This window comes from Argentina silus (assembly GCF_951799395.1).
Source record: "Argentina silus genome assembly, chromosome: X".
In the NCBI taxonomy this organism is placed as follows: Eukaryota; Metazoa; Chordata; class Actinopteri; order Argentiniformes; family Argentinidae; genus Argentina; species Argentina silus.
This window is the reverse complement of record NC_139653.1, coordinates 52,450,005-52,462,504: the sequence shown is the minus strand read 5'-3', so window position 1 is coordinate 52,462,504 and position 12,500 is coordinate 52,450,005. Positions and strand designations below refer to the sequence as shown.

Sequence of the window (12,500 nt, the reverse complement as noted above, 5' to 3'; positions counted from 1 at the left end):
TTTGTAATCACAACAGTCATACGCATCATACCAAGCTACTTTTAGCTAAAGCTGATCAGCATTCCCAAGACAGCCTGTTAGCCTTTTAAGGGAAAACAGTTTAGGTGGTATCTACCACTGCTAAGCATAGTATTACATATTTTCAGGTGTCTAAATTGTGGTCCTCTTTGGCTCAGTTGGTAGAGCATGTTGCTAACAATGCTTAAGTTGTGGGTTTGATTCCCACAGGGACCATATATATATATACTGAAAATGTATGCACTCTCTGCAATGTAAGTCAGCTAAACGACATGTATATAAATTGAGGAGGATGTTGATGTTAGGGTCGGGGTCAGTGACCTCTGACCTGGCCATGGGGAGTCCAGCCAGTGACGGATGTGTAGAATCTTCTCATCTTTGGAGCTGGTGTATGCTTCCTCACAGATCTTGTCATATTTGGCAACCTCTTCCTGCAACCAGAACAGAGATCAGAGACAGCTTTGCATACTGGGCTGATCATTGGAAATGATGACCAATGAAAAAAGAGAAGCAAAAGAAACAATGGTTGAAGATTTACTGTGTCTATTTCATTGTGAAATCAGCCTTAACCGACACGATGGTGTATGTTCAGGAGAGTGATGGGAGCTGTCCTAGGTTCATGAGTGTGTGCGTGCGTGCGTGTGTGCATGTGTGTGTGCGTTCTTGCCTGAGTGTGCGTGTGTGTGTGTGTGTGTGTGTGAGTGTGCGTGTGTGTGTGTAAGAGTAATGGGAATGTGAAGGTTGTTCAATACCCTGTAAAACCAGATAGTGATTGTAGTGTTTTACAAATATGTTATTGTCTGGGTGCAATTCTCAGGGCCTCGCAACTAAAAACAGTGTCCATCAAGAGCCAGGGAAAAAATGCACAGTAGAAAGGACCGGTCCTAAATGCATCCATAAACCACAGCTTTGGAACGGATGACTGGATCAAAGTGTAATTCTGTATGGAGAGGTTGAGTAAATCCACTGAATTCTGAGGCTCCAGAATTAACCTATCCTGCTACAGCATTGGCTCTGAAATGAGGGGTGTGTGTGCGCAGAAAATACCACATTCTGAACGGTTGACTGACGATTGAAACAAAACATTGTTTGTTTGGTTGATATTGGGGCATTCTAGAAGGATCTTTAAAAGCCGTATCCAGCGGACACCGGGGTGTTCTAGAATAGTCAACGGTACTATACATTATGCCCTAAGGACAGACCTCAAACTCTTGGAGTGTGACCACTCCCTCTGCGATGAGCTTGTCAGAGTACTTCTTCAGCACGTGTTCCTGGCGACGGATCTGCTTGTACATCAGGGGCTGTGTGAACATCGGCTCGTCCATCTCATTGTGGCCGAACCGCCGGTAACACACCTATAATATTAATAATAATGTCAGCCATTTAGCTGACGCTTTTATCCAAAGCGACTTACATTGCAGTGAATGCATACATTTCAGTATATATGGTCCCAGCGGGAGTCTAACCCACAACCTAAGCGTTGTTGGCGCCATGCTCTACCACAGAGGACACCTGGAACCCACACACACACGCACACGCACACGCACACGCACACGCACACACACACAGTTTATGAATATACATACATATACATGTACACATACACAGGACACACACAAAAAAGGATATCCCATTTAATTGACTAATTGGGTTCAAACCTGGGTCTCTTACACATTACAAGACTGTGTTAGCCTAATGAGCTAAAGCCTCGACACTGATTTAGCTTCCCTAGCTGCGTCTCACCAGATCAATGACCACGTCCTTGTTGAAGGTGCTCCTCCACTCAGCAGCGACACGGCACACATACATCACTGCTTCCGGGTCGTCTGAGTTCACGTGGAAAATCGGCGCGTTCACCACCCGAGCCACGTCAGTCGGGTACGGAGAGGAACGAGCCACGCGAGGGTCTGAGGTGAAGCCGATCTGAGACAGACAAAAAGTTTGTCAACGTGCCGTCGTTCAATATGTTAATACGGTTTTCATCCAAACACTTCAAACAGTGAGTCTGGCCCTGGAGTGTACTTCACTTAGCTGGTCCATGTGTTGATACAGGGGCAGATTTTTCTGACATGAAGTGAAGCAGTTAGCATTGGGGGTTAAAGGGGCAATCCAGGATTCAAACAACAACAAAGAGGTCACCCCACCACTTTTTGGGGTAAAAGGAAGCATTAATGTTTGTTTACAATTACATAGTTTACAAACAATGGAGTGAAACAAGCTTCTATTTTGGGTTCTTATGGGAAAAGACAGTTGGACTAAGGTCATAAGGCATTTATAAGTCATATTCTTTAAGAGTCAACAGCTATATATAATTAATTTAAAAGTTAAAAAAAACAGATGTACCAATCCCAGATTTCCCCTTTAAGGCAATCTGATCCTGGATCTGTGGTTTAAGGATAATTTAACTTAACACTGATTAAACAATGGTTTGATCAGAGCAAGCATTGTGATTGGCCGAGAGGCTTTTTTTAACTAAAGACTGGTGTATAGACCTTCTTGCAAATATGTATCATTATATTTCATTACATAATATATGGCATTTAGCTGACGCTTCTATCCAAAGCGACTTACATTACAGTGAGTGCATACATTTCAGTATATATGGTCCTAGCGGGAATCGAACCTACAACCTAAGGGTTGTTAGCGCCATGCTCTACCAACTGAGCTACATGTCGTTATTCCTTCAGATTTGTGTTCTTTTTTACTTGTTATCAAGCGATGGCGCTTCACATTTGACCGTTACTCTAATGTCAACAAATGGAGGTCTCCAGACGTCACTAATGAGGGCCCGGTGCTTCTAGCGTTAATAACGATAATGTCACGGTTAAATCACCGGCGATGATATCCCTACGCCACAGTAGATTTCTGCATCACGTTCCCTTGGCAACGTTTGTCGTTTTAGGAACTATATTTCTCAACGCAGGGCAGAAACCATTACAATCTATAACACAATAAATACTGAAAGCACTGTTTTCTTGTCACAATTTTCAGATTTGTTGTGTAACATTAGTCATGCCCTATTGTTACAGGAAGGGAGAGTTGTAAATCACAGAGATAAATTACAGTCTCTTAGGCATTACTGCTAATTCTTCTACCCCCGCCTGTGTGTGGTGTGTTCCATACCTGGTTGTTGACCACCACATGGATTGTACCATGTGTGGAGTAGGAGGGGAGTTCACTCAGGTGGAAAGTCTCATAGACGACCCCCTGACCAGCGAAGGCTGCATCCCCGTGCATCAGAATGGACATGACCTGGCAGAACGCAATGAACCAAGAGACACAGCCATGAACTCAATGAATGCCATGCTGTGACTAGACTACATTGAGTGTAACATGAGGTGACAAAGCATGACATAACATTGCAAGACATGATATGGTCATTTAGCTTTTATCCGAAGCCATTTGAAATTATCACAGTCAGCGGTTTGCTGTTATCTACTGGATAGGAGGGTAAGAGACGTTTCTGCTCTGCTTGTTTCTGGTTGCACATTTACTATTCTTGTAACCCATTTAATTTATCAACCACTTAATGATTGTTTCATTTGTTCCATATTTGTACTTGCCCATGTGAGCAAGTATAGCCTGGTTACACAAGCAGTAGCTGTAGCAGTAGTAGCAGTAGTAGTAGTAGCAGTAGTAGCAGCAGTTGCTGTAGTAGTAGTAGTAGTAGCAGCAGATGGAATAGTAGTAGTAGTAGTAGTAGTAGTAGTAGTAGTAGTAGTAGTAGTAGTAGTAGTAGCAGCAGATGGAATAGTAGTAGTAGTAGTAGTAGTAGTAGTAGTAGTAGTAGCAGTAGTAGTAGTAGTAGCAGTAGTAGTAATAGTAGCAGTAGTAGTAGTAGTAGTAGTAATAGTAGCAGTAGTAGCAGTAGTAGTAGTAGCAGTAGTAGCAGTAGTAGTAGCAGTAGTAGTAGTAGCAGTAGCAGTAACTGTGCGTCTCCCCTATCAGATAACACTGCACATTCCTCCCCTTTTTGTCTTCTGTATAATAACACTACCCTCTTCCCCTGAGTGTCTCCCCTGTAGAACTGTCCTCTCTCCTTCCTTCTCCCCCTCCTTTCCCTGTAGAATTGTCCTCTCTACCTCCTTCCCCAGTAGAACTGTCCTCTCTCCCTCCTTTCCCTGTAGAACTGTCCTCTCTACCTCCTTCCCCAGTAGAACTGTCCTCTATTCCCTCCTTCCTCTGTAGACCTGCCCTCTATTCCCTCCTTCCTCTGTAGACCTGCCCTCTATTCCCTCCTTCCTCTGTAGACCTGTCCTCTATTCCCTCCTTCCTCTGTAGACCTGTCCTCTATTCCCTCCTTCTCCTGTAGACCTGTCCTCTCTCCCTCCTTCTCCTATAGAACTGTCCTCTATTCCCTCCTCCTGTAGAACTGTCCTCTCTCCCTCCTTCTCCTGTAGACCTGCCCTCTATTCCCTCCTTCCTCTGTAGACCTGTCCTCTCTCCCTCCTTCTCCTATAGAACTGTCCTCTATTCCCTCCTTCCTCTGTAGACCTGTCCTCTATTCCCTCCTTCCTCTGTAGACCTGTCCTCTATTCCCTCCTTCCTCTGTAGACCTGTCCTCTCTCCCTCCTTATGTAGAACTGTCCTCTCTCCCTCCTTATGTAGAACTGTCCTCTCTCCCTCCTTCCTCTGTAGACCTGCCCTCTATTCCCTCCTTCCTCTGTAGACCTGTCCTCTCTCCCTCCTTCTCCTATAGAACTGCCCTCTATTCCCTCCTTCCCCTGTAGAACTGTCCTCTATTCCCTCCTCCTGTAGACCTGTCCTCTATTCCCTCCTCCTGTAGACCTGTCCTCTCTCCCTCCTTATGTAGAACTGTCCTCTCTCCCTCCTTCCCCTGTAGAACTGTCCTCTATTCCCTCCTCCTGTAGAACTGTCCTCTCTCCCTCCTTCCCCTGTAGAACTGTCCTCTCTCCCTCCTTCTGTAGAACTGTCCTCTCTCCCTCCTCCTGTAGAACTGTCCTCTCTCCCTCCTTCTGTAGAACTGTCCTCTCTCCCTCCTTATGTAGAACTGTCCTCCATCTTCCTCCCCTGAGTGTCTCCCCTGTAGAACTGTCCTCTCTACCTCCTTCCCCTGTAGAACTGTCCTCTCTACCTCCTTTCCCTATAGAACTGTCCTCTCTACCTCCTTTCCTTGTAGAACTGTCCTCAATCTTCTTCCCCTGAGTGTCTCCCCTGTAGAACTGTCCTCTCTCCTTCCTTCCTGAGTGTCTCCCCTGTAGATCTGTCCTCCATCTTCTTCCACTGAGTGTTTCCCCTGTAGAACTGTCCTCTCTACCTTCTTCCCCTCTAGAATGTCCTCTACCTCCTTCCCCTGAGTGTCTCCCCTGTAGAACTGTCCTCTCTACCTTCTTCCCCTCTAGAATGTCCTCTACCTCCTTCCCCTGAGTGTCTCCCCTGTAGAACTGTCCTCTCTACCTTCTTCCCCTCTAGAATGTCCTCTACCTCCTTCCCCTGAGTGTCTCCCCTGTAGAACTGTCCTCTCTACCTTCTTCCCCTGAGTGTCTCCCCTGTAGAACTGCTCTGCCTTGGCCTTGCCCTGCACCACGGGGTCCACAGCCTCCAGGTGGGAGGGGTTGGCCATGAGTGACAGGGTGATGTTCTTGTCCGTCTCCCGGTTGATCCTCTCATGGTACATACCCAGGTGGTACTTCACGTCCCCTGAACCCTGTGACACAAAGCACAGAGTCACTGTTATGTATTGGAATGTTGGTATTTTGAGCTATGCGAGTTTCTGTAGCTGTAGTTATAACGCTAAGCCTTATCGGTAATACAGTCCCTATGCAGTGTGAGACTGGACTCCTGAATGTAAACATGTTGAGTCTTTCAGTAAACTTCTCATTCTTTACAAATGCACTTCTTCACCTCAGCCTCCATTCATAAGTGGAAATATTGTTAGTCTGAATGTTTAAGACACAACAGTCACACTGTCATTTAGAACAAAAAGTGTGAAAAAAGTTGGATTATTTAATTCAAAGCCCTATTTAAAGGGGCAGTCTGGGAGTCAAACAATAACAAACGGAACTCCCTGCCACAAATTCAATGACGGAGCTATGAATGCAAGGACTGCCCATCCATGTGATCAAAATGACAGCAATTTTAGTAGTTAGTTTTAACCATGTTTTGAAGCTACAAACAATGGAGTAAAACAATCTTATATTTGGGGTTCTGATGGGGTAAGAGACTTGAACTAACCGCATGAGTCATTTATAAGATATATTGTTCAAGAATCAATGGCTATATATTATTAATAAAAAAATGTTTGTACCAATCCCCGATTGCCCCTTTAAAGCCCTATCATTTTATTTAAAGCCCATCTAGGGACAAACACTGGAAATCAGAATCAGAATTCTTTTTTTTGGTATTTGGTATATATATTTGGTAAGTATATTTGCACATACAGGAAATTGACTTGGTGAGGGTGGTGCATGGACATAAAAAACTAATGGCAAATATTGACAAGAAATTTACAAAATACTAAATATTAACGAAATAGCAATAACAAATTTACAAATGTACAAAAAAAGAGCAGCAGAACCATACATCTTGTAGGCTGTGTGAGACTAAGTGGCAATGAGGCTAGAGGCTGTGAAATGGTTATGGGGCATGTACACTATAAATTAGAATAATTTTAAATAATTATAAATTACACTGTCAGTGCATTGTGTGTGTGACAGGGTGGGGGGGGGGGGGGGGGTGGAAGTCCCAGAGTCAGTGAGAGGCAGGGGGCTTGTTTGTGAGCCCCACTGCCATGGGGAAGAAACTGTTCAGATGGCGCAGAGATGATCTTTCCTGCTCTCTTACTGGTCCTGGAGTGGAACAGGTCCAGGAGAGATGGCAGGTTGCAGCCGATGACCTTCTCGGCTGACCGAATGATCCGCTGCAGTCTGCCTTTGTCCTTGGCAGTGGAGGCAGCGAACCAGATGGTGATTGATGAGCTGAGGATGGACTCAATGATGACCGTGTAGAACTCGATCATCACTTTCTGGTTGTTGAATGTCTTCAGCTGCCGCAGGAAGAACATCCTCTGCTGGGCCTTCTTGATGGTGGAGGTGATGTTCTCCGCCCACCAGGTTTCCTGAGGACATTATTGTCCCCAGGAATCTGAATGACTCCACAGTGTCAACTGGGGAGTCACACAGGATGAGGGGGGCGGTTGAGGCTGGGCTTCTCCTGAAGTCTACTACCATCTATACACTTTTTAGGGTGTTCAGCTCCAAGTAGTTCTGGCTGCACCAGGAAGCCAGGCTGTCAACTTCCTCTCTGTAGGCGGCCTCATCACCATTGGAGATTAATCCAATGAGGGTTGTGTCATCCGCGAACTTCAGGAGTTTGACAGAAGGGTGGCTAGAGGTGCAGCTGTTGGTGTAGAGGGAGAAGAGTAGAGGAGAGGGCACACAGCCTTGTGGGGCTCCGGTGCTGATGGTCCGTGGCTCCGAGACAAGCTTGCCCAAGCCGTACCTGCTGCTTCCTATCTGTCAGGAAGTCAGTGATACACCTGCAGGTGGGCTCAGCTGGGATAGCTTGTCCTGGAGGAGGGCTGGGGCGATAGTGTTAAATGCAGAGCTGAAGTCCACAAACAGGATCCTGGCATAGGTGCCAGGGGAGTCTAGGTGCTGGAGGATGACGTTAAGTCCCATGTTGACTGCATCGTCTACAGACCAGTTGGCTCTATAGGCAAACTGCAGTGGGTCAAGGAGGGAGTTGGTGATGGCCTTGAGGTGGGTGAGCATCAGGCGCTCAAAGGTCTTCATTACCACAGAGGTCAGGGCGACTGGTCTGTAGTCATTAAGGCCTGTGATGCTCTGCTTTTTGGGAACTGGGATGATGGTGGATGTTTTGAAGCAGGCAGGTACCATGCATTCAACCAGTGAAGTGTTAAAGATGTCCGTAAACACTGGAGACAGCTGGTTTGCACAGTGCTTCAGTGTGGAGGGGGAGACAGCATCTGGTCCAGCTGCCTTGCAGTTCTGCCTCTGTTTCTTTAACAGTTTGTTGACGTCTCTCCCCTGGATGGAGAGAGGTACAATGGGGGGGAGGGGGATGTCTGGGTCCATTGTGTAGGGGGTGTAGTGTCTCTGTCCAGGCTGGGAAGAAGAGGTGTGATAGCTGTGGGGGAGGGTTGGTTGTGTGGGTCAGAGTCAGGACTGCTCCGTTGTCTGTCGAATCTACAGTAGAAGTCATTCAGGTCGTTTGCAAGTCTGAGGTCATCCATAGAGTGGGGGGATTTGGTTTTGCAGTCTGTGATCACTCGAAGGCCTTTCCAGACTGACGAGGAGTCGTTGGGTGCAAACTGTTGTTCTAGCTTCTTTGAGTACTATCGTCTGGCCTCCTTAATCTCCTTGCCAAACGTGTATTTAGCCAGTCTAAACCTTTCCTTGTCTCCACTCCTGAAAGCCCTCTCCTTCTCCAAACGAAGCTGTTTGAGTCTTGCTGTGAACCAGGGTTTGTCATTGTTGTAACTCATCCTGGTGCGTGTTGGAATACATCTGTCCTCACAGAAGCTGATGTATGATGTCACAGACTCTGTGTATTCGTCCAGGCTGTTGGAAGCAGTCTTAAAAATGTCCCAGTCTGTGGTGTCTAGGCAGTCACGCAGCTCCTCCACTGCTTCTCTGCTGCTCCAATTCTTAGATGTTTAGAACGTTTTAGTTTCTGCCTGTATGCCGGGATCAGATGAATAAGAGCATGGTCAGATAGTCCCAGGGCCGCGCGGGGAACTGCATGATAAGCTCTGCTGATGGTGCTGTGATCCAAAATCTTCTCCTCCCTGGTCGGTCATTTGATTAACTGTTTATATTTAGGGAGTTCGTGAGTTAAGTTGCCCTTGTTAAAGTCCCCAAGGACAATAACTGGGGAATACGTGTTCTCTCTCCTTCTCTCCACTCCTAATATTTGGTCGGCGAGTTGACGTTGAGCCACTTTCACATCAGCCTGCGGAGGGATGTAAACTCCAGCCAATATAAAAAAAGTGAATTCACGTGGAGAGTAAAACGGTCTGCAGATGATGAAAAATGATTCCAGGTCAGGAGAACAAGTTTGCACAATCACTTTCACGTCGTCACACCAGCGTTGATTTATATAGAAACAGATGCCTCCACCTTTCGCTTTGTGTGTAGAAATAGGGTCACGATCCGTCTGTAACAACTGGAAGCCGGGCAGCTGTACAGCGGAGTCCGGTGTAGATTCCATCAGCCACGATTCCGTGAAACACAAAACAGAAGAGAGAGAAAATAATTTGTCCTGATAAGAAGATGCAATTCGTCCATTTTGTTGCACAGTGAGCAGACATTTGAGAGGAGTATTCCCGGTAGAGGCGAGCGTAATCCTCTCTCCCTGAAGCACACCAGAACCCCGGCAAGCTTACCTCTGCGCCTCACTATTTGGGGCCAGAGCACCTTTGACCAGAATGTCCAGTAAATCCACAGATGAGGCGAGAAAGTTGGGACATAAATCAGATGGTGTTGAGTCCCTGGTGAAAATAATCTGAGTGGAATCACAATTAACGGAATTAAAGACTAAAAACAAACAGAGAAGTGTGCACCAACACACCGTGGCAGCCGTAGGAGGCGCCAAATTAGTGAAAGGTAAAGCTCTATGTTGCAATGCATCTGACAGTTGTCAATCCAATATTGTTGTTTCTGCTGCTATTACTATGCCACCTTATGTTATTGTTATTGTATTTTTCAATTATTATTATTATTATTATTATTATTATTATTATTAATTGCATTGTTATTAAATGATTTGATTTGATTAGATTTTAAATAAATAAAATCAAATGAAATTGAATGAATGCTGCAGTGTTGCTCACAGTCTCAGGCCCATACCTCGTCTGCTGCCTCTAGTTTAGGGTCAAATTGGCAGAAGATCTGATCCAGGTCTTTCCTCACCACATTGGCCAGCACATTGAGTCGACCCCTAGGTTGAGAGGAGTTGCATTCTCAACAGGTGAACAAGTACAAGTATGAACTTCCCAGGGTGGAAAGTGACTGCTGCACATGTTGTCTTGGAAGGAGTGGGGGGGTGGGTGCAAAAACTACCACATTCCAACAGCTGATTGGATTGATTGTATGGCCAATAAAACAGTGTTTGTGTTTTTGTAGTGTTTGTATGACGGAACGAACCGGTGAGGCATCCCCATGATGATGCTGTCGATGCCTGCCTCGCTGGACTTGTCGATGATCGTCTTCAGAGCAGGGATGAGGACCTCGCAGCCCTCCAGGCCAAACCTCTTCTCAGAGGACCACTTACGCGCCAGGAAGTCCTCAAACCTGTCAGAGTAGAGACACAATAAAGACTCAGGAGAGGCAGTAGAGACACATGACAGACAAATGATACACAAGAGAGACAGTAGAGACAGTAGAAACAGAAGAGACACAGGAGAAACAGAGAAGAGACACAGGAGAGACAGAAGACACAGGAGAGACAGGAGAGACACAGGAGAAACACAGTTGAAACAGGAGAGACAGGAGAGACACAGTCAAGACAGGAGAGACACAGTCGAAACAGGAGAGAAAGTAGAGACACAGGAGAGACAAAAGAGACACAAGAGAAACAGAAAAGAGACAGAGGAGAGACAGGAGAGACACGGGAGAGACACAGGAGAGACACAGGAGAGACAGAGGAGAGACACAGGAGAGACACAGGAGAGACACGGGAGAGACATGAGAGACACAGGAGAGACCCAGGAGAGACACAGGAGAGACACAGGAGAAACAGGAGAGATAGAGCAGACAGCAGAGACACAGGAGAGACAGTAAAGACACAGAGAAGAGACACAGGAGAGACAGGTGAGACGCAGGAGAGACACAGGAGAGACATGAGAGATAAAGTAGGGACACAGTAGAGACATGAGAGACACAGAAGAGACACAGGAGAGACATGAGAGATAAAGTAGGGACACAGTAGAGACAGGAGAGACACAGGAGAGACAAGAGAGATAAAGTAGGGACATAGTAGAGACAGTAGAGACAGGAGTGACAGTAGAGACAGGAGAGAAACAAGAGTGACACAGGAGAGACAGGAAAGACACAGGAAAGACATAGGAGAGACAGGAGAGAAACAGTAGAGACAGGAGAGACACAGGAGAGACACATGAGACACAGTAGAGAGAGGAGAGACACAGGAGAGACAGGACTGACAGGAGAGACAGGAGACACACAGGAGAGACAGGAGAGAGAGGAGAGAGAGGAGAGAGACACAGTTGAGACTAGAGCCCAACAGATACACTACATGGCCACAGGTATGTGGACACCCGAACATCACACCCATATGTGCTTGTTGAACATCTCATTCCAAAACCATGGGCATTAATATGGAGTTGGTCCCCCCCCCTTTGCTGCTATAACAGCCTCCACTCTTCTGGGAAGGCTTTCCACTAGATTTTGGAACATGGCTGCGGGGATTCGCTCACATTCAGCCACAAGAGCATTCATGAGGTCGGGCACTAATGTTGGCCTAGAAGACCTAGCTCGCAGTTGGCGTTCCAATTCATCCCAAAGGTGTTCGATGGGGTTGAGGTCAGGGCTCTATGCACGCCCTATCTTCCGCCGTAGACTGAAAACCCATCTCTTCAGGCTACATCTTGACCGTCCCTCCTAAAGACCTCTTCATCCCCACTACCACCCTGTACAGTTTCTCTACTGTAAATGCTTTTTCTTGCATTGTGACTGCCAATGGCCCCTGGTCCTAGCATAGTTTTTCTTATGATAACCGATGTATAGGTGATTCACTTACTTAGACAAATGTACTTGTTGTAAGTCTCTTTGCATAAACTAGCCCAAATCATGAAAAACAGCCCCAAACCATTATTCCTCTCCCACCAAACTTGAGTTTACAACTTTACAACTTTACAGTTGGCACGACACATTCGGGTAACACTACACGCTTCAGCACTTGGTCCCGTTCTGTGAGCTTGTGTTGCCTACCGCTTCGCGGCTGAACTGATGTTGCTCCTAGACGTTTCCACTTCACAATAACAGCACTTACACTTGACCGGGGAAGCTCTAGCAGGGCAGACATTTGATGAACTGACTTGTTGGAAAGGTGGCGTCCTATGACACGTTGAAGGTCACTGAGCTCTTCAGTACGACCCATTCTACTGCCAATGTTTGTCTATGGAGATTGCATGGCTGTATGCTTGCTTTTATGCACCTGATAGAAATGGGTGTGGCTGAAATAGCCGAACCCACTAATTAGAAGGGGTGTCCACATACTTTTGGCTATGTAGTGTAGATCGGAGCACCGATATTATCGGCCTTTTACATAAATATCTGTATCGGCACATATTCCACTGCAGTCAATTAGCACGGTCGATAACTAAAAGGTTGTTGACAGAAACAAGAAAGTTATTCTGCATTAGGAGTCAGACAGTAAGATGTTATTTAAGTAATTTATTTCACCAGTTAAGATGGCTAGCTTTTATTTTTAGCTGTGTTGTACAGTGTGTGTGTGTGTGTGTGTGTGTGTGTGTGTTTGTG

The 12,500-nt window shown here is 46.1% G+C and overlaps 1 protein-coding gene across 1 annotated transcript in view; it reads right to left on the bottom strand.

Annotated features, from left to right (window-relative positions):
- ogdhl (oxoglutarate dehydrogenase L) overlaps window positions 1-12,500 on the bottom strand; it is a gene marked incomplete at both ends in the record, with an annotated part of 44,296 nt that overhangs the window by 16,913 nt on the left and 14,883 nt on the right. Inside the window, 7 exons of the mRNA XM_083695891.1 lie at window positions 347-449; window positions 1,221-1,373; window positions 1,762-1,941; window positions 3,142-3,270; window positions 5,507-5,686; window positions 9,849-9,939; window positions 10,146-10,292. Coding sequence (XP_083552017.1) covers window positions 347-449; window positions 1,221-1,373; window positions 1,762-1,941; window positions 3,142-3,270; window positions 5,507-5,686; window positions 9,849-9,939; window positions 10,146-10,292 — 983 coding nt within the window. The remainder of the gene's footprint in view (window positions 1-346; window positions 450-1,220; window positions 1,374-1,761; window positions 1,942-3,141; window positions 3,271-5,506; window positions 5,687-9,848; window positions 9,940-10,145; window positions 10,293-12,500) is intronic.